Here is a 21,897-nt window from a genome sequence, read left to right as displayed (position 1 = left end):
GCTACACAACTCTGATTACAGTTTGAGTAACATGAAGGGCATACAGAACATACCTCAAAGTCTATATTACACTTGATATTGTACACTACATGAACAACTGGGAATATATGCCTTAATAGCCTGACCCTAGTCAAATCTGGATTAGGGACATCAATGAAAAGCATCACACAAACCTCAATAATTGGGACCAAGAGAGAGTAATCATGTGAGAGGAAGATGAGCCTCTGCTGGGTCAGGATGGCTGAGATGATCTTGAGGATGTCGTCCAAGGAGAAGCAGAGGAACGGGAGATGGAGAGAGATGTTGACCACCGGCTTCTCAGGATCGTCTGGGGGAGGGATGCTGATGGTGAACTCATTCAACATCAGGGACTAATAGGAAGACAAAGCGAAAATGATATGAATTAATTATGAGAGTTGAAGAAAAAAAATCTTACACCAATCTCAAAAGGCAACAGCATTAGAGCAACAAATGAGTTCTCGGACACATGCCAGAACGACTTGCTCTCGATACCCTACACTAACCAAATACCAAACTTCAAGCGGGGATAAAATAATATAATATGATATCTCACTTTAACTGTAAATCTAACCTAAAAACCAATTGCATCTACAGTCCTAAGTCCTAATCCTAACAATATATATATTTGATAAAATAAAGCATGGAGCAAATTTGTCTCTTCTTTTCTCTGTAGTACTGGTATTCATTTTAGAATAATTTCCCTCACTCCTCTATGATTAAAATGTTCTCTCTCTCTCTATCTTTCCCTCTTTCTCTCTCTTTCCCTCTTTCTCTCATGCACTCATTGTTCTCTCTCTCTCTCTCTCTATCTCTATTTCTCTCCCTCCATCTCTCTCTTCTCCCTTCCTCTGTGTTGCATAGCAACATCCCTAGGATGATTAATCTTATGTATGTACTGACTTGAACTATGTTATGTTTTCAAATTTTTAAGATTAATGTATATTTTTATAAACTCAAATGTGATTTTACTGCTATTTTATTGTGAATCAAAATGCAATTCAGCTTTCTGGCTGCTATGTATCATTTTTGATAAACCGTTTTTACTTCAATTGAAGTCATACTTCCAGTATATATATATTTTTTTTATAAGCATTTATTTCATAATCAAAATAGACGGTGGTACAAATACATCAAAATTGTACAGACGTATATCACAAATATTAGTTAAATGGATATGAATTAGATATAAGCCTTGTTTTTATCATATGAGAATGATGTGGTTTATGTGGAGTATATTGATGACAGAGGGTTGTGGACTAGAGTCGGTGAGAGAGAGAGAGAGAGAGAGAGAGAGAGAAAGAGAGTTATGTATTTTGCAGCATTTTTAGGAAGAAATAGCTGCCTTTCAAGTTTCAATTCATCATACCCACCTCTCTTGCTGGAAACCTTTATAATGTGTAATTCTTTCATGGTATTGTGATTATTCTATTCTGCAGCAATGTGAGGGAATTCTTTTTATATATTATACATAACGTTAGGACATAATAGGACAGTACAGAATAGCCTACATTTTGTCTTGTGTGTATGTTGTATTTAGAGACCATAGTTGATGTTTTTATAGGTTTTCTTAAAAAGCAATATCAGTCATTTTTAGTAGAGCCTTAAATCAGTTTCTTTGCTTCCAAAATTGGCTCTACTACTGCAGAACTTGCGTTGAGAGGATAAAATACTTTCTTTCATTTTTTGGAACCATGCCCATTCCTCCTGGGCTTGATGCCAGTGAAAAGGTGTTGTTTAGAGTTGCAAAGACTTTGTTTCCCCTAATGTGCCTTTCTTTCTCTTTCCTTTTCCTGTAATTAAGCAATTATATGATTATGTCATCATTTTCAAAACTGATGTTGATACTATTGGAAAAAATGTTGTTACATGTACTTGCATTTGTGAGTGACAATGTAGTGCAACTGTAGACTTGTATGGAGTGAAAGAAGCATATGGTGGATTAAACAGATTGAAAGGGTGTGTAAAAAGAATTTAAACGAATGAAAATAGTAAAAAAATAAAACGAGAGATGAAATAAAAATTAGATGCAATGAAATCGAGAATTATAAGGGTATGTGTGGAAGAACATGCATCATTTAATGCTGAATTGTGACTCGCTCACCAAGTTTTTAAACATATGCGTTGAATTGCTGCACAGCATACTCATTCAATATTTAATTTTGACTTTATCATGCAAGGCAGTGTAAGCATTCCATATCGCCCTAACTAGGCTGTCAGCTCCTAGCTAATGCTTGTGAATACCACGTCCTGTTGACTTCTTAATGATGTTTTTATCATGTTCGCCTGGGAACAGATGCCTTTACCAAGGTCTACTGAATCAGATATTAGACTCAAGACAACAGGCTTTTTCATGCACACAACATGGAAAGCCAAGATAGATCTACTTGCAATGTGTAGTATAAAGAGAAAGCTAGACTCTGTAACAGCCTTTTTCAGGTTGAAAAAATGATAATAAAAAGAACTTTGACCTGTCAAATCAAGGCTGCTGTTACATATTAGTCCCAATGAATGTGTCTTCCATGAACATTTGTTTTGAATCTTACAGCCTGTCTGGATAGAAATCTTATACAATATCTCTAGCCTGATTTTTCTATATTTTGGTAGCTACATGTATATATCAAGAAATACCTTGGCATAATACAAGCCCTTTGGTGAATGTATATTAAACTTATTATTGATTAAAGGAACATGTTTATGCATTTAGCAATGATTGTAGACCACAGGATCTGCATTCATTTAACAGCTTATTCAAAGGATTAGTTTGTGGCTGTACATTAGGATGTTGTGCCATCAATTTGGTGGATGTGTGAAAGAGACACACAGACAGACATACAAGAAAACATGGGTTCATACAAGCAACTTTGTACCCATATGCCAAGTAAAGTGGGAAGGGAGAGAGGGAGTGAAAGGAGTAAAAGAGAGAGAGAGAGAGAGAGAGAGAGAGAGAGAGAGAGAGAGTGCGATAACAAGACCTACATGTACATTCAATATTAATGATACTCACGATGTAAAGATTTCCAGCAGGAGGTGTAGGTATGATGAGGAGTTGTAAGGTAAACTCTTTGAGTAACGCATTCATCTTCTGAGGCTTGGCATACAGATCTGGGACCAGACTACAAGACAAGCAAGAAAGAACGTATGTAAGACTTAAGAGAAAGTATCAAACATATAGGAAGGGTCTGAAAATCAGACTATTACTTAGGTGATTACAATCACTTAAGTTTGATTTGACAACTAAGGGACCTTTCATTTTGAGGGAATTTCTAAATTAGTAATGTCTTTCTAACCTTATTTTGGCCTACAGACGGGAAATAGTACCTTTAAAACAAGATGACTGAAAACATTTCCCAAAAATTGCAAATAGCATGAAGTTATGAACACACTTGTAAAAAATAATATGCTCATTACCAGTATTTACAAAATCTGTCATTTAGAGATACTACTAATAGACCGCGGGCCATAGATCAAATATGTGGCTTATTTTTCATTTTCGTGCCTCAACTCTTGTATATACCTAAATTTTTGTTACTCAATAGAACAAAAATCATTGAATAACAATTGATAACTCGTCAGTGCAATAAGTTGCACATTAATTAATTATGCTAATTTAAAAAAGTTACAGCGCCCTCTTGTGTTCAAATCTTGAGATCTGTGTTGTGCTAATGGGTTCCACAGGATTTTATTGGACTTGGAGGTTTTGTTTCACCCAGGGAATAACACCCAAGTCTGTCTTGGAATGGTTGGTGTTATATTTTTCTTTATTTAAAGGTTAAGTCCATCCTAACAAATATTTTAGTTTAAATAAAGTCAGAAAAATGAAAGGAAGACGACAGTGAAAGTTTTCAGCAAGTTTTGAAAGTAAGCAAGTTATCAATTTTTGAAGGTGTGATTAATGAAACACAACTCGACAACTCCACAATGTAACTTTTTTCTGCTTCTATTCAGGATGGACTTCCCCCTTTGATTAAACAACAAACAAAAACAATCTTGAAAATAAATAGAGATAAATAAAGAGAGAGATTAATAGAGAGGGGAGAGAAGTGGAAAAAAGGGGGGGGGGGGTCAGGAGATAATGGGGACTTTGGTAGACTGTGGTACTTTTATTTATGTATTTATTCATTTTTGTTTTTATTTGTTTGGGGGGGGGGGGGGGATATCAATGTGTGCACATGAGGATGCACATCTTTTAATGAGTATAATCATGGTTTCAATGCATTTTGACTAGCAGTATTCATCACTTACTACACAACTTGAACCATCCTTCGGTATCCCATCACAAATATAGCACCCCCACACTTATACTGAAAACTTCACCCTCTCTCTCTCTCTGGCTGTATGTCTGCCCCCCCCCCCTCTCTCTCTCTCTCTCTCTCTATATATATATATATATACAGTGCATACACACACACACAAACAATCCAATAAATTAATTTACATTAAAACACAATTTGAACAGGTGTCAAGATAGATAAGCCAAAATTTCCATATTCAATCAATATTTTTAATCATCTTTTAACTACATGTATCTCAAATACATTGCAAAATCACAGGAAGTTTTGACAATGGGGGGGGGGGGGGGCAGTAGACGTAATGCATAGTATGAAGTAGATTCATTGTAAGAAAAATAAATTGTATTCATGATGAGGTACACTTTTCTGGCTCTTAAAGGAAATTTCCAGGCAGTTTTGTTTTTGTTTTTTTCATAACAATGATCAAACTCATTCCTTAATACCAAATCTATTAAACTGCCCCAACAGATTTTGAACAAGTATAAGTCTACTGTACTAGCAATACAGAGAATTAATTCATACAATGACTTTCAAATGTTCAATATCATTGTGTACTGTTAGAGGGAGAAAATCCATCATTGATTCATACAAGGCATGGAAACCAGACATAAATCAACTTCCTTGCTACTTGCCTTTGATGATTTGATGATTTAATTATATTTTTAACAATATTTTCCCTCCATTACGTTGATGACAAAAACAAGAATTGCCAGATACCCACATTTGTACAGCATAAAACATAAACTTAAACGTGAATACATTTCAATTACTAATCATGGTATTTACAAAATTGTGAACTACTTAATCTCAATCCTCCGATAGTGCACAATCAGAATATTTTTTCACAATGGAACAAAATACTTACATGTCCAGTTCAAATCTATACCTACAATGGTACAATGTATTTATTTAGCAGTGAATAGAGGCAAAAAACACATTTATCTCCCGACATCTACAAGTATTTTCTTCCCTTACATTAACATATTGAGAAACAACTTTCAGTGTCAAGTCATGATGAAAAAAAAATACATGAAGAACAAATACTTTCCAGAATGACAAAGGGAATGACCATTACTCAACATGTATCAGGAATTTTCAAAATAAAATATTGGTTCCTGTTTATAGAGCACTTGTTATGCTTTATGACACTTCTCTTTACCTGCATGTAGTAATACCTAGCAACAAAATATGTACTGCTCTGGTTAGATGGGTACCCATTTACATGTACATGTACACCTGAGTGAAACATGGTAACAATGGATTCATGTTATGTTTGTCTAAATGACTATGTACCATAAACAATTGAATGTGCAGTGCAGTCAATAAACCACTACTAGACTTGGGCATCAAAAACATTTTGCTGGAAGTATATACATTTACCTCACAAATACTGTAAATGACTATATATTCAAAGTGGTTATAAATTGTTAAGCCTCATCAATCTCTAAAGTTTTCATATAAATCACATGAACAGTAAAATACAACATCATACAAGTGTGACCTTAGTTGTCCCAAACAACTGTGTTTGAACAGAAATTGGTATATTCATATCTTTACCCTGTTTTTGCATGGAAGGATAACTATCATATAGGTATTGGCGTATTGATGTTACAATGCTACAAACTCTTGTCATCAAAATATACATGTGCATGTATATTTTACTGCAATGGAGAAGTGAGACAACAGGTTTTCTTCAAATTAGCAAATCAGGAATAATAAACCTACAGATTTCTGACAATAGGAAAATTTGAATTTCTTGTCCTTTAAAAAAATATATGTATGTATTTGTTTTAGTTTTAATTTTGATTTGGCTAATGAATGATTCAAAGTTGTGTTAATCAGCTCAGGGGTCAATAATAACTGTGACATATTGAATAGAGTATAACAAAAGAACATAAATGACACATTAATGCTTAAATCACTTTGTTTTGTGATCTTGTCATTTTTCAGAAGGCAAGTATATCCATCCTGTGTTTACACTCTTTTTATTTAAAGGAAAAAAAACATATGAAAGTAAGCAAAGAATAAAGAGAAATCATCACGGGTGTCATGACAGATTTAATGATTATTTTGCAAGTAATACACATTTTCCTTTTTCATTTTGTAAGCATTTTGCCTTTCATCAACTACAAACACACAGAGTGTAATCATCCAGGATACAAACTTAAATCTAACATGGGTGTAGTTCAAGAATCATTTTGAAATTCTAGCTTTTTCTTCTTTATTCAATGTGAAATACAAATTGCATTGCTAGGGGAATGCTTATTCTCCATCTGAATCTTCTTCATCTGATTCAACCTCCTTTGCAGAGATAGAGTTCCTGCAATTGACACATCTACACAACTCTGTACATGGAATGCCATGCTGTTGACATGAGCAACGTGACCGTCCTTTCCCTGACGCTGATTTTTCACAGCTCGTTTTCTTACATGAGCAGTTTGTAAGTTCCAGCAAGCTGCTTGGAGCTGGGGGTAAATCACCCCAGTCAATATTAATTTCACTGTCCACAAGTTTCCACCCATGACCATTTGGACTGGGACATTCTGGGAACTGTTGCAGACATTTTGAATGAATAGCAGCTTGGTAATTTGCCCTCATTAAGCGCTTCTTAAGAGAATCAGCTGAAGGAGGAAGATGTGTCTCTGCTTTGGTTAACATGAATAGCTTATATCTAGCTTCATTCACTGTATCACAGGTTTGCCCATACAACTTGCACACAAGTTTTTCTGCATTTTTCATCAACTGATCACTGACAACAAATGAACTTCCCATCTCATGAAATGTGGCATGAGTTTCAGTGTCATTTACAAGTAAATTGAAAGCTTTGGATTTTGACTTTCCATGAAATGAGCTAACTGTATCACAACCTGTGAAACAATGGAAGGGTATCAGTGCTCTACAAACATCTGGTCCTAGGTACCGACTAATCTTTGACAGGTTCAGGGTCCTTCTATTATTGCCTCTTCCTGTGTGGAAAAGCACTTCTGCCTCAATATCTGCTGCCATTGCGACTCCAATAACAAACACATCAGTGTCAGGACTCTTGATAAGGACAGGGTGCGGAGCTGCATCTGAACATGGTGGCTGGTGTGTAGCTGCATATTTACAATGAAGAAAAAGCCTTGTATCGGCTTCTTCATGGTTACAAGCTAGTTCTGGTACTATGCGGGTATGTATCTGCTCATTCTCAGCTGTCAATTCATGGCACTCTGAATCATGAGTGGCAAACACAGTAACATTCTTCAGAATTGCACCTGGCTGTTTGCTCCATGTCTGAAACAGAAATCTGATCAGCTCTGCTTTATTGTCGCCACATCCAAGAAATTTCTTCCACTGATGTGGTACCTGCTGTTCTTCACTGTAGATTTTGGTGATAACACTTCCACCAATTGACCGCCTTCCCCTTTCTGCATTCTTGATACTTTCTTTCCTGTAGGTATCAACTACAAAGTGTATCACATTACTGCGCACACTGACAGCCAAATCAATTATCTGTCGCAGGAGGAATTCACTGAGCTTCCCAAATGTTGGTGGAATATTCTTGGGGGACATTTCTTGTACCATCGCCATACCATCTACAATCCAAATGCTTCCTGGTAGAATATCAGCCTGTGGAGATGGTTGCACATGGGCTTCAATGCAATGAAGCAAAGTCGATTTGGCTGTCTTGGCTAGTAATCCATCTGGATGTGCAATTGAAAGAGGAAGGGGGCCCAAATTGTATGTCAGCATGTGGCGAATATCAAGCTTCCGAACATTTGCAATAATAACAAGCCTCTGAAAAAGATTTCTGTCTGCTTTCAATACCACTTCCTTACCTTTCACTTTAGATCGAGAGGTCTTATTCATAGACTGGAAGGTCTTAACTTTTACTAATTTAAGTGTCTTGAACATATCTTCATCGCCTTGAAGACATTCCTTGCTATATTGCATGAAGCATGTGTCTCCCCTGTCTCTTGCACTGAGATAATCGTCATTAACATCCTTTGATGCCACACAGCCAGATGCTATATGAAGCAACTGATCACTGGTGTCTTCAAACGGATTTATCATTGCTTCAATCACTGCTTTCACATTGCAGACACTCTCTTCGTCTTTCTTAATGCGAGAATGTTCCAAATCCTTGCGGCCACTTGTCCTCTCATCTTTACCAGCCATTTCTTCGCACCTCTTTGTAATTGCTGCTCTTTCTGGCTGGGACAAAATCCACCTTGTCACTGCACCTTTCTGGGTAGTGAAGCCCACCATGCCTCCTTTTGTTTTGGTGTCACGATTACAAGTCTGTTCAATGGTTTGGTCACAAGCCACCTGTGAAAATCCATGATCAGCTTGCCTCTGAACTGCAAAGTGGCCCTTCATGAATTCTTCATGGACTGCTGGATGGGTTGAGGAGAGTTGACACATTTCAAGCCAGTAGGCTGGTAGGTAACGAGCATAATTGATATGATTGTAAGCAAAAAGCCAAGGCAGAAATGACCTCACTGCAGATAGATGCAAGTTCCAATTTCCCTCTCTGGTAGCTCGGAGAAAAAGAAGCATCACTTCTACCATTTCTATGTAAGATGACCAAACACAGAAAGTAGGATACTTCTTCCCTTGATGAGTCACAAAACTGTCATACAATGAAGAAATGTTGTCAAACTCATTGGATGTTACAAGTTCCATGTATGCCTCTCCAGGAAAAGCTCGACCCAGTTGATTTATTACTTTTTGAGCTTGCAGTCTTTCAACTTCTGGTAAAGAGTCAAGAAAACTTTGCCACCTCAGCCGCTCCATGGCCTCTGCTACACACTTATGTACACGGATACTTCTGTTATAATGGTGGCCGTTCATTGTCCCATTCAAAGAGCCCAAGGCAACGATTCCTGATTCTACAACCACATTCTCCAGTCCTGCATCCCTGAAGCGTTTACCAATGCAGGATAACATGGCCAGGGAAGTGTGAAATGCACCAAGGCGAATTACCATTCGCTGAGAAAATCTCTCATTATTCCACCTAATTTGCTGCGCTTTGGCATATATTGCTTGGTCGAACACTACAGCCACTTGATCTTGCTTCAGGGTATCTGCAATTTGTAAAGATCTTTCAAGAATTGTATAAACTATAAACTGTATCATATTCAGTCGGACTAGCATCAATGATTGGAAGATACCTGATGTTGCATACTTCTGGAATATGGCTTTGTAGTATAGAGTTGCAGCCTGTCCATCCAGGGAAAATCATTTCTGATGAATCTCCCAATTTCATGACCCGGAGAGCTAGATCTAGCTTTCTTGACAGTATTTGAAATGGTTGATAAGGTTTGTCTTGCAGATCAACACATTCTCCGTAAGCCCTCGGTCCAATTCTCTTGCTTCCAAAATACTTCTTGATGTTTGGCGACGGGGGCTGCACAGAGCGGCGTCTGTCTCTGGATGAATGTTCAACATGTGAAGCTTCTGAGGTTGGTTCTGAGGTTGCAGATGGATCGTACTGTATCAGGATACCATTTGTATTATGTGTGGTTCCTTTCCCACTAGTCGTTTCTTCGCCAAAATCGTTATTATCCCACACCAGGGTGGTGAAAGTGATGTTTGATCCAGCTGGAAGTGCACCGATGCCTCGTTCAATCTGCCTCTTTGCCAATGCAGTATCATGTTCTAACGCAAAGGAATTAGAAGAGCAATGGCCAAATCCATTCAGCAGCCCAATTAGCTTCGCAGAACCAGTTAAGTGACGAACTGCCATTGAGAGGGATGAATGCTTGGGAAGAAGGATCCTTCCTTTTGCTCTCAAGAACATAATATCATGGGCAACTGAAAGAAGGCGGGGATGGAGCTCATCAGGCACTTCAACCTTTCCGGAGTCTCTTGGGTCAGAACTTGCCCCAGTTGACCATGCAAGAAAATTAAAGAGTGCAGAAGGCACAATTTTGTCGACTGTGTCCAGGGTTGAGTCATCAGCTGTGGGGGGCCACTCTATTGGGTTAGGTGCATTGACGATGCTGTCTTTAACAACCTGGGCAGCATGGAACATATCCCTCAGGTGATAAGCTCTGGATGGAACTGCATGTGAAGGGTCATCACTCACAGCTTCATTGCACTCGCTTTCTTCACTTGTCATTTCTCCAACTGCATCCTCTACTACCTCCTCAACAGACAGATTTTCAACAAATACAATGTCGCTCTCCACCTTCCTAGAAGGCCTGACAAAACAAAGAGCAGGGTGTGAGGATTTCAATCGTGCTTTCAATCGGTAGGTTTTGAAGGAGGAGGCATCTAATCCTTCAACTCCCCTGACTTCCTTGATGAAGAGTTGGTTCAGCTTAGTCAGCCTAAGGATCTCCTTATTTTTCATTATCCTTTCCTCAATTACCTTTTTGCAGAAACTAGAGTATGACTTATCATATATTACTGTTTGCTGAGTATCCTGTTTATAAGTATTACATCTCTTCACAACTTTTGTATACCTGTAATAGCACGATTTATGGTACCTTACTTCTATTGCAACAAGATCTTTCCCACGTATGTGTAAAAGCAATTGTTCATCTTGCTTTAATAAAGCGGCCTCTAACAGATGCCCCCCATCTTTTCTTTCACAAAGAATTAATTTTTCTACCTTCCGTTTACCAGAAGACTGTTCGCGGATATACTTAGCTCCTTTGCAGATAATGCAATGGACTGGCAATACATGCGGCTTATCAAAGTCATGGCTGGTAGAGGGTTGATTTTCATGGGATACTCTCGACCGCAGCAGTCTCTTGGGTGCAGGGGCATCCTCACTTGCTGACACTTCCTCTGGATCTTCTGTAGATGTCTTCTCAGCATCTGTGGGTTTAACAAGAAAAAGAGAAGGAAGAAAGGAACAGACAGGAGAAAAAATACTGATTAAAACCAATTTTATCAAAATCATTCTGATTTTCTGAATATATAACTCAATGTGGTGTTGGTGTTGAAAGTGTGGATCAAGCTGCTGAACCAAGCTCCAACACTGACTGTACTTGAGAAATAGCTCAATACTGAGTGATGTCACGCCTTTTATGTGATCCACTCATGATTTCAAGCGAAAAGGCTATACAACGAAAGTGAAATCAGTGAGAAATGGCATTCAAATTTCATCAAACAGGATGTAAAATCTAAAATCGTATTTTCAAATCAAAAGAGAAAATGTTATTAATCTTTAGAAAATAGACACATATATAGCTCTGATGATTTGTAAAACATTTTGACTGTAAATTGGATTTCGCTTAACTTTGCTGTGACGTTATCATTTGGTTCATGATCTTAAGATCACCAACACCAACACCGAACTTCAAATCACAAATTTCCCAATCTCTAGGCGATTTGTGTTGGGGAATAGGGAAATAACAAATAAATCGTCAAAGCGAACCATGATACTCGGTTCAGCAGACAACATTCAACAACATATTTTCCGAGGTCAATTCCAACACCAGCCGCATTTCAAGTTCAGTGTTGTGGCTTTTGACACTGAACTTGAAATCGCCAGTAGATCTAAATGTGTAGATGCAGAACAATTATTGCACAATTGCACCTACCGGTGTCTTCTTTTGCACTGCCTCACACACGCACAGATCAAACACTCTCCTTCTCTTCTTTGTCTTTGTACTGTACTGTTTAAATTATTTTAGCAGCATTTAATCATTGTTTATTACCTCTCTTCTTCTGAAGTCTTGTCAATGCTCTACTGATTGTCGTTACGTTGCAAAAGTGTCGGTAACATTCAGCATGATATCCTCGAAGCCGAGTATGGTGCTCCCTAGTAAAAGAAAATGTGAGAGATGTAGACTAATAAATAATTTCTATTAAAGTTCAATCTGCTAAAATACAAGAACTGCTGAACCTAGTTTAAGTAGTTAGGCCTATGTAAATGGCTTAATTTCTTGACACAAGCAAGAGTCAAGAATTAGACTATTTTATAATTTATCTGTAGACGAAAAAAAGTACAGGGTCTAGACAGTAGTAGTAGGGACAGGGTCTAGTAGTAGTAGATCTAGACCTAGAAAATCTATCCTGTAATCCAGGACCATAGTAGATGAGAGGTCTAGATCTAGTCTGTTCTCTACTACTCTAGACCAAATTTGTAATTTCTGCTCTTTTTTCAAGTGCAATTTTTATTTCGGGGAAAATGTGAACACTTTTCATTTCATGCAGGCCTAGATATCTAGATCTATACCAATATATTAGGTGATAACTTACCTGCTTGTTGTCGATGACTGAAGACCGACTTGTCCCACACCTTCACTTTCGTGTACGTGTTCTTGCAACTTCTCTGCAACTTCACTTTCTAAACTCTCTTCCACGATTACCCACTTAGCTGCACACTCCTTACACTTTTGATAGCTTTTATCACTAAATGGTATAATCTTGCTCTGAGTATCGATGACATGTATGGAACAGAAAGCGGATTCACCAGCCTCAGAATTGTCCGTCTCACTGGCATCAAACGACTCAGAAGTCGCCATAGTACACAGTGAAAGTCGCAGTGCACAGTAAAAGTCGCATAGGCGTGCGCATAAAACAAAGAATATGATTGGCCAAAAGCCAGTCACTCCACACATCATGCTATCAGCAACGTATTGTGATTGGTCATTCTTACCGTAGAAAGTGAAAAATTGTCTCAAATTTGTTTTTTGTTTTTTGATATTTTCAGAAAATGTGCAAGTTTTGTTACTGACGAGTTTCAGATGTGACTGTAATAAATATTTTTAAACATGTTGACCAAAATACAGCTAGATACAAATTTGAGGCACGAGATGAAAAGAAAATGCACCTCGGCCCGCGGTCTATAAGTAGTACACATACATGTAGATCAATTTCAACATAGAAAATTAGTCTGAACTTGCAGACTAGCCATCTTTTTCAGATGTGTATCAACAGACAGATAAGGAGGAAATCTTGGAAGGAACCTCTTGAGCAGTAAAAATCAGAATTAATGATTGTTGGTCTGCTTGTTTTGGACAGCCACAGCAATGACTTCATTATCGGTTCATCAACCCCTAGATACATTGACTGTTGAGAGCCAGAAGAAGGTTAGAGGTACTTAGTAAAATTATGATGGTTGATTTCACAAATCTGTTGAATCAGGATGCAAAACATATAAAATTATGTTTGTATGTATGGATTATCCAACTACGATGCCCCAAATCCGAAATTAATTCACGCAATATGAAGATTTTTAACAAAGTTCAACAGGTTTCCGAACGGGCGTCGATGTGCAGCGCTTCTGAATCTAAATTCTCCCAACCATTTTTTAATTTTCCCAACCGTTTTTCCATGAAAAAAAGACATAAAAACAGGCTATAAAAAATCTGTCAACACTTAAATGTCTTGAATGGAATGTAGAGCCATTTTATTGCTTTGTGAGATTTCCATTCACGTTAAATGTAATTAAATTGTAATAATATAGTTGGGAGAATTAAGGAATTGATCTGATCAGTTTTTCCCAATTTGTACCATAAATAATGGTCCGTTTTCGCTCAAATTTTCAGATTATCTTTAATTGTACATCTAGCATTGAAGTCACTCCCTTAGCACCACTATCTCTCATCTGAACAATGTTACAAAGTCCCTTTAACTCATATACACTGTAGTTAAACACAGAGTTACCTTCTGGCTATAAAGAGAAGATTAGAAGAAAATGAACCCTCATTGATCTTATCAAAAATTTTCCAAGAAAGAAAAGCATAACATTGTTAATCTGACCAAAGGTCAAAACTTGATTATATAAAAGCCAATTCTTTAAATAACAATTTTTTTTATTTATTTAATCCTCCTATTGTATGACCTTTGACCTCACCTTGACAAACATTCCCTCATGACTGTAAAGTAAGGGTTTGGTGAGATGAGGACAATGCATGCTGGTACATAGCACATGTCCTGTTCATGGCCTTCCTTCTGATTGTTCTGCACAGTGGTGGATGTCTTGGGTTCTAAGCTGTAGAAATCCTCATCAGGGTACTGAAAAAGATTTGTTTTTATAACAAAACAACCGATTTGACTTTTAACTACTGACTTATGATATTCCCATAGGTGTGATATAGGAACCATTTGATTGAAATCAGAAAGACATGACTCATGCCTGCCTTGGCAAACAAACCAAGCTATTAACTAACGATCTGCACACAAATCTACACTGGGAACATAAACATATTATTTTATTGCAAAATAGTGTAGGTAGGGACTATTTTCGTCACTTCATTATCTTTCGCATGTATTTGTTCCTTATTTCATCTATTTCTATAAACGTGATGTAATTATTTCTTGTAATTATGTATTTTCTTGAATATTACTATAAAGCCAGTGGAAACCAAATTTCTATGTAACTTGTTTGCAAACACCAAATAAAATATCTTGTATCTTGTAAAGTTGTAACCTGTACACTGCATACCTTCCCTCTTGCTCCTCCCCATCCTCTCCCCCCCCCCCTCCCCACATTGCCTCAAACTTAACCTATTCTAGTGAATCTTACTATTGTCTTGCTCCTTCAGGCCTCCATCCTCCCCTATCTTATCCGTTCCTCTCTGATATGTTGTCTTCCCCTTCTTTCCTTCTTCTCCTTTCTCTGCTACTGGTTTCTGGTTTACAGTTACTCTTTCCTGTCAAATTACTTCCTTGACTCTTTGCCAAAAAATGTTGATGATGATAATATTGAATATTATCATAAAAGTGATATATTCAAGTTTGTTTCATTCCAGTGATGGTCTTACCTTGTGAACTATAAACTGTCGATAGAAAGTGAGACACGTTGCATATGATCTGGTTCCTCTTAAACTGGTCAAGACTAGATAATGGAACGATTCCTCTCGCTGACCTTTACTGACCATTGCATCACCTAAAGGAAGAGACAGATATGACAAAATATGAAAGAAAAGTTATTATTGGCTAAGAGTAAAAAGGACATCAATTCATACAATTTAACATGTTTACGGGTCTTAAGATAAAAAAATATCAAAATGTAAATGTGCCTCTGCCGCTGAAGGTGGAGCGTTCTGTTTAAGGGATTGGGTATCTTTCATTTATATATATTCTAAAATACACCATTTTGAGAGTTATTTATTTGTGCTATTCTTTATTATAAGAGAACAAGACAGCTGACATTCCTTTGTCAAGATTCTCATGTAATCATGAAAGGTTTAAGTCTCTCTCTCTCTCTCTCTCTCTCTCACCCACACCCACACTCCCAGGTTGTTCTGCCAAAGCAGGTCCACTACACCAAAGCTCTCTTTAGTTATTTCTCAATCCCTCTCTATCTTTAGCCTTCTTCTTCTTCATTATGTCATATGATCTGTTTCTCATGAAAATACAAAATTATGTTCAATGCTGGTGTGCAGCTACTGAGCTGGAAAGCTGTTATAAAAGCTTCAATACTTCACAATTTTGAAAATTTGATGAGAACTACAGGAAGTTTACCAAGCATTATTGGGAAAACTGTAAAACTGTCAAGACTGTCAAAAGACAAAAGTGTCAGTATGTCACAGTTTATGGAAATTCAATATTAAATTCAAACATTTCAAGTTCCAACATTTTGATGAGAAGTGAATGCACCTTGTCAAAGTATTGTTTGGGACAACCTGCATCAGAAATTTCAAGAAATATTAAGCAGTTGTCCTGCTCCCATCCAGAATGAGCTCTACCCCCTTGAATTTAACCGAGACTGTTTTTCTTAAAAGACTATCACATTTCCTTAATGCAGGTCAAAAGGATCTTGTTTGTTTGTTTGTTTTTATTTCAAAAATCCATATATACATACAAGTTTTATAAAAACTTAAAGCACATCTCAAATGATAAGAAAGTTATTAAATGTGTAAAGTATAGAAAATTCTTTGTAAAATCCAAACTCAAGTCCAAAAATGGTAAGAAAGAGGAAGCTGTAATTCCACTTGTAATGAAGTGAAACAGGATGTCATTTTACACGCAAATTTTCAAGGATTTTCAATAACAAATGTATTTAAAGATCAATATTGATGAAAGAATACAAAACTTGGGTTTTTTGTTGTACGCAGAACACCTGAATTTTGTATTCTTTCACTTTCATAAGTATTTGTTATCAAACACGTTTATTCACAAGTCAGTGTTATTAAATGACATCCTCTTTCAATTCATTTTACAATTGAAGTGAAATTTTGCCATCAAATTTGTTGGGCTACCAATACTTTAGAGAGGCTTTAAATGTACACATTTTAGAGGGGGGGGGGGAGATTCCAAATTAAGTACAATGTACCTGGTTACATATTCAAACATGATCTCAAAGAAATATAAAACTTTGCTTGCATGAAACTTTTGTGAACTTAAAGAGTGGAAGAAGTTCACTTCAGTTACAAGCTGTAAAATAATTTAATTACGAAACTAAATTATGGCAACCAGCAAACGTGTCAGGAAACAAAAGTTTTAAGTAAATTACAGTAGTGCCTCCTCTTAATTTATTTTACAACAACTTCCTCCTAGTAGAAACCCATGAAAACAGGTTTTTCTTACAGAGGAACAGCCATCTATACCATTTCTTTACAGGAAGTATTTGATAATTATCTTGACAAAACAATTCTCCCAGACAGGAAGAGAGGGCTAAATTAGAGCAGCATCCTGGGGAGACAAAATGGTGCATATTCCAGGTTTCATTTACAGCATCCCATGGACTAGGGACCATAAACAATGCTACATTGTTGTGTGACTGTCCCTAGAAAGAGGGCATTAACTCAAATGTATATCTCTTTGATGTTTATAAATGAAAGTTAAGAATATAATGTATATGAAGAGAAGTTCACTGGAGTGTTAACAATTTTGATATAGAATGAAATGTTTTGTGTAAATAAATAAACAAATAGAGCAAAAGAAATATCAAAATTCAGGTGAGTATTTTGAGCATTGTATTTTCTAGCTATAACTCAGCACCCTTCTGCTGGGCACATGACAATTTATGTACTGCATCCTTATGAATTGCTTTGTCAACATCTGATGAGAGCTATAAGGGCTTATCGCACATGTATACTCCAGTGGCAACTGCTTTGGAGTTCAATTTCTAACAGTAACTAAATTTGAAACTTCAACGATAGAGTACACCCAGTTCTACAACCCACCTCCGAACCGATAACACCAACAACCAAAAAACAACCACAATCTCAACCCTTTATTCTCTGATGAAACAAAGCACCAAACAAATGTAGCTGGACTATTTGATCATTTGTATCATCATTAAGCTAAATGAGTATTACTATCACAAAAGTTAAAAAGTACCTTTAAGGCGGAGTAATATACAAGTATACTACAGCCTACAAACATGATGATTAATATTTTTTGGGGAAAAAAAGAGAAATGACATGCACCATAGATATGAAGATAATCAGGGATTGATGGATTACCCCTTTCATCAGTGAAGGTCAACCATAAGGTCATGCATGGGTGCCCCCACTAATGAAAATCCCCAGCTTCATTCAAGGATGTAATTTCATTTTCAGTCATTATTGATATCACTTTTCCCTGATGATTCTGAATGTGTACTGTACTTTCTTCAGTCTGTTTCAAAGATACTGTCCATATGTCTCCTACTTCTTCATAGCCCAAATCTTTAAGATCAATATAGCCGCAAAATTTATTTTAAAAAAACAAGTGATACATATAGTCACATATAAGTTGATAGAAATAAAATACATTGAATACTTTTGTGAGCATAGTTTTCTAGATCATATCATACAGTTATGGAGTTTACTTAGAGTGAATGGATTAGAAAAAGAGAATAATTCTGATGGGGCACACTAACTGGTATATGGCAGTGGGGAATGTTAGATGACTGGAGTTTTAGTTTTTTATTAGTCAATTAAGAAACATCATACTAAGGATTACTAATGGGTGCAATTTAATAGAGAAGAATCAAATAGCCCCCCCCCCCCCAAGCGAGAAAAATATTAAAGAGGACAGGGGATTTTAGTAATTAGGAAATATTCCATGTCACCCCCAAGTAGTAACTGTTACAACTTAATGGCAACAATCATCATATCACGTGTGGAAGTGGGGCAGATGAGAAGACAACAGGAGGTTTTTTAAAGTTAATTAAGAAATGTTCCATCTTACCGAGTAAGAGAATGAGAGATGTGGAAACAGAAGAGTTAAGGATGAAAACTAAGAAGATAAAGATTAAAGACTGAATAGTGAATTCAGAGATGCATGACAAGTTCGCAAAGGACTAGGAGAAGAGGACAGGGCAAAGCAGATACAATGAATGGATTTACCTGGGAAGCAGAGTGGAGGTAAAGAATTGATCATCTCTTGATTGTACGAGAGAGGAAGTGCCCGCGGCTTGATGGACAGCCTCCGGGTGATGCGTCTCTGCCGCTGGAATCCGCTGGGAAACCCAAGGTCCCTCGCAGGGGGTGTGGTCACAGACACAGGGGTTCGAGGGTACGCGTACTCGCCGTACCCATCGGGTCCGAGCAGAGATTTGTTCTGGGGGAAAACTGCCATCTGACGCGTCAAGACGGCCAAGACTTGTGGTTCAAAGGCTCTGGAAAAAATTGGCATTCCATCTCCGCTATTACGGAAATTGTAATGCTGGCAAAATAAAGAAATAAAAGAGGAGCATAAACAATAACATCATCAAATAAGTAAATGCTATTGGTGAGTAACATAACTGGGTCAAATCATTGTAAATAAAATAAATTAATTTAGGATAATGGTATTTAATTCATTTTATACACAAGGGTAAAGCTTATGCAATAAATATCTGTTTGAAATTGAAGTACATGTCATTGTAAACAATACTGATAAGTGATGCTTTCATTTTATGATCGTGAATAATTTCAAATTTCTCATAGATCTACACAATTTCACATGTAAGCCAAATTATAATATAGACTAAGTAAAATGAATTAAATTTTTTTATTTTCATACTGATTAAGATTAACTTAAGACCCTAATTCCTATAAGAAAAATTTAAAAAAATATTTTAACCTGGAGCTGGCTAGGCTAAAAGTAAAACTGTCTAGATCTAGATCTAGCAAAACATTATTTATCTATATAAATCTACCTGAGATGCAGACATCGACTTCCTGGCAAGTTTCAATCCAGTGTCATGATCCATCCCCACGACCACACACATCTCGATGAGAGCATTGGGGAGTTTTGGAGTAGAAATAGGGTTAGCTGGACCTAGCAGCGAGGCAGAAATCACCGGTGGCTGCAGGCTAGACATGCCGCTGCTCGGGGCTAGACTCATGCTGCTCATCAACTTCGGTCTGCCGGAGCTGGAAGGGTTAGGAGACAACGTAAAATCTTTCGCGCTCTGCCTCCATTTATTTAGAAATCGAAGAGTAGGAACGATGGTACTGAGTTTATCCCCAGCTTCGTGGATATCGTCTGCACTGTGACTTTTCTCGTTCTGCTGCAGTGCAAGACTGATGTTGAGATGTAATTTCGGTTTGTTGAGCCGCGGTGGAACAGCTGATGCGGAGGCTGAGCCAGGCGTGGGCGCTCCGCGTGGAAGCTGCAGAAACTTTCCAGTTGCCCTAGTGTCAGGGGCCTTCTCTCGCTCGCTGCCCCCGCTGCCGAAGCTGCTTTCATCGAACCCCGACATCCCGTGATCCTGTTTATTGTATTTTTATTGATTGTCAACTCATAAAATATGTAATTGCATGACAATATTCATGGTATGCATCAAAAGGTACAATGGCCTTCCCTTAGGTCTAGCTCAAACAGCCATTTAAACGTACAAAGTTCAATCATACAGCACAAAAACAAACTTAACAGCCGACGACTGACTGGGTGGGTGTTGCTGCTGTTGACTTGTTTATTGAACTGTGAAAGTGCATTATGCATGCGCAAGACGACTCGACGGTACTGCATGCAAGGACTTTGCACCTTGTAAAACAGCACGTGTGTTAACAATTTTTTGTGCACAGTCGTCTTCATCTGATGAACATTCCAGGGAGAACTAAAAATTATCTTGGAAAAAAAAAATATATATATATATATACGTTAGATGTAACACGAGCAGTAGGCTATGTATGCACAAGATGTCCACACTAATAGCACAAACGTGGTGCACACTTGAAAGTTTGTCAAAGTGGAGCAAGGAATCCGCAAGGAATCTTACGATCAATCACTCAACCCCCGATGTTCGTGTCCCTTGGGAAGTGATTCAACTTTTTTCAGTCTTAATTAAACCAGACTGACTGCCAAATAAGGGGTTTTATTTGTCCAGTTTTGTTGATTATATCAACTCTCATTTAGCTCTTTACCGAGATCCGCGCGAATAATTGGTTAAGGAGTATAATAATACCACTTTTCGCCACTGAGTCAGAGAACTGGAAAATCGACGCAGATCGAGCGCATTTTTGTGTTCTTTATTTCAAGAAGGCACAATTTTAAAAAGTTGGGCCCTATAGATCGAGACTATTATACGAAATAAAAGACTTCAAAAATTGGGGGGGGGGGGAATCTGGACGTGACCCCCCCCCCCCCCCCCCCCCAGGGAAAGATTCTGTGAAGTATTTAGGCATTGAGTTGGCTAGCGCAATTTCATTTTCATCTTTAGTAGAATCAGTTGTAAAAAAAGCAAATTCTCGTCTGAAATTGTTGTACAGATATCAAGTTGTATGGATTTAAAAGCAAGACGTACACTCTGTTTTGCTCTTTTTCAATGTTTATTTGACTATGCTAACCTTGCGTGGTATAGTAACCGTAACAAGTCACTAAGTTGAAAATTATACAGAACAAAATGGTGAGATTTATCAACTGTCATTCTGATCCAAGAACTCATGTAGCCTTCTTTCTAAAGCTGGTTTTCTTGAAGTCGACCAAAGATCAAAACAACTCGTTTTGCATCACGTGCATAAAATATATCATACTAGGTCGAATCACTATATTCGATCCAAATTCGATCTTGCCTGATTATAATACAATGTATAATTTGTATAATCTGTTTAAATCATTGGAGCATCTATTTGACTTTATAATTCCTGGATTTGGCTTCTGTTGTTGTCCCTGTTATTGAAGAAAACACCATAACTATACCTTACCCATCTGGCTGTGCATTTTCCAACCAAAACATTTAATTCTTTTGAATATCAAAAATGTATTGCTATTCATGTATTGTATAAGTTTAATATATCATTTTATTGCAAATATGGTAATACAATTCGAATTTCTGTATATGTACCAAGCAATTTACCAAGGTCGTTGAAGCATAATTATATATCATTTGTACAAAAGTATTCCAATTTTACTACCATAATGCTACCATGCATAATGTTTTACGTGTAATTTTACTTTGTCACTGATGTATACCTTGTAAAAAAAACTGCAATTCGGCTCTCGGGCCGCGAATGTTTTTTAATGAAATAAACCATTTTAAATAAATAAATTTTAAAAAAATACAAGAAATAGCCGATTCAACTTTAACTTACCAGAAAGAGTAGGTAGTATTGGAAATACGTTTTATTACAATGCCATAAAACATTGGAAATACATGTAGAAAACTATGCTCATTTTAAGATTAAATTTAAGGAAAACCTAATACTTGACAGTCAGAGAATTAAGTGAATGACATGTTATATGATTGAAATTCTTCTGCCGGTTCATACCTTTTCATTTTGTATGT

The 21,897-nt window shown here is 37.1% G+C and overlaps 3 protein-coding genes across 5 annotated transcripts in view; all 3 read right to left on the bottom strand.

Moving 5' to 3' along the window:
• The window catches only part of LOC580377 (DENN domain-containing protein 3), a 35,714-nt gene extending 21,480 nt beyond the window's left edge, over positions 1-14,234 (bottom strand). For both annotated transcript variants that reach the window (XM_030973911.1, XM_030973912.1), the window contains exons 1-3: positions 14,107-14,234; positions 3,026-3,134; positions 174-371 (exon numbers count right to left, since the gene is read on the bottom strand). In XM_030973911.1, coding sequence (XP_030829771.1) covers positions 174-371; positions 3,026-3,134; positions 14,107-14,183 — 384 coding nt within the window. In that variant the 5' untranslated portion in view covers positions 14,184-14,234. The remainder of the gene's footprint in view (positions 1-173; positions 372-3,025; positions 3,135-14,106) is intronic.
• LOC115919762 lies at positions 4,501-13,096 on the bottom strand. Of its 2 annotated transcripts, XM_030973913.1 has the most exons (4): positions 12,507-13,096; positions 11,963-12,066; positions 10,506-11,117; positions 4,501-6,395 (listed from the first exon to the last, which is right to left on the bottom strand). In XM_030973913.1, exons 1-4 carry the CDS (start codon positions 12,869-12,871, stop codon positions 6,376-6,378), a joined length of 1,101 nt encoding a protein of 366 aa, XP_030829773.1. In that variant the 5' UTR covers positions 12,872-13,096; the 3' UTR covers positions 4,501-6,375. The 2 variants fall into 2 exon arrangements, with proteins under 2 accessions (XP_030829773.1, XP_030829774.1); XM_030973914.1 differs by lacking the exons at positions 4,501-6,395; positions 11,963-12,066 and having other exon boundaries at positions 11,008-11,117.
• Positions 14,235-14,940: 706 nt separating the features above from the next.
• LOC587935 lies at positions 14,941-20,242 on the bottom strand. The gene is made up of 3 exons (XM_030973910.1): positions 19,327-20,242; positions 18,533-18,851; positions 14,941-15,141 (listed from the first exon to the last, which is right to left on the bottom strand). The coding sequence occupies exons 1-3, from the start codon at positions 19,870-19,872 to the stop codon at positions 14,996-14,998; spliced, it is 1,011 nt and encodes a 336-aa protein (XP_030829770.1). The 5' UTR covers positions 19,873-20,242; the 3' UTR covers positions 14,941-14,995.
• Positions 20,243-21,897: the final 1,655 nt, after the last annotated feature.

Source organism: Strongylocentrotus purpuratus, unplaced genomic scaffold, assembly GCF_000002235.5.
Source record: "Strongylocentrotus purpuratus isolate Spur 01 unplaced genomic scaffold, Spur_5.0 spur5_scaffold_7, whole genome shotgun sequence".
NCBI lineage: Eukaryota > Metazoa > Echinodermata > Echinoidea > Camarodonta > Strongylocentrotidae > Strongylocentrotus > Strongylocentrotus purpuratus.
The sequence above is the reverse complement of the archived record's forward strand: the minus strand, read 5'-3'. Positions and strand labels throughout refer to the sequence as shown.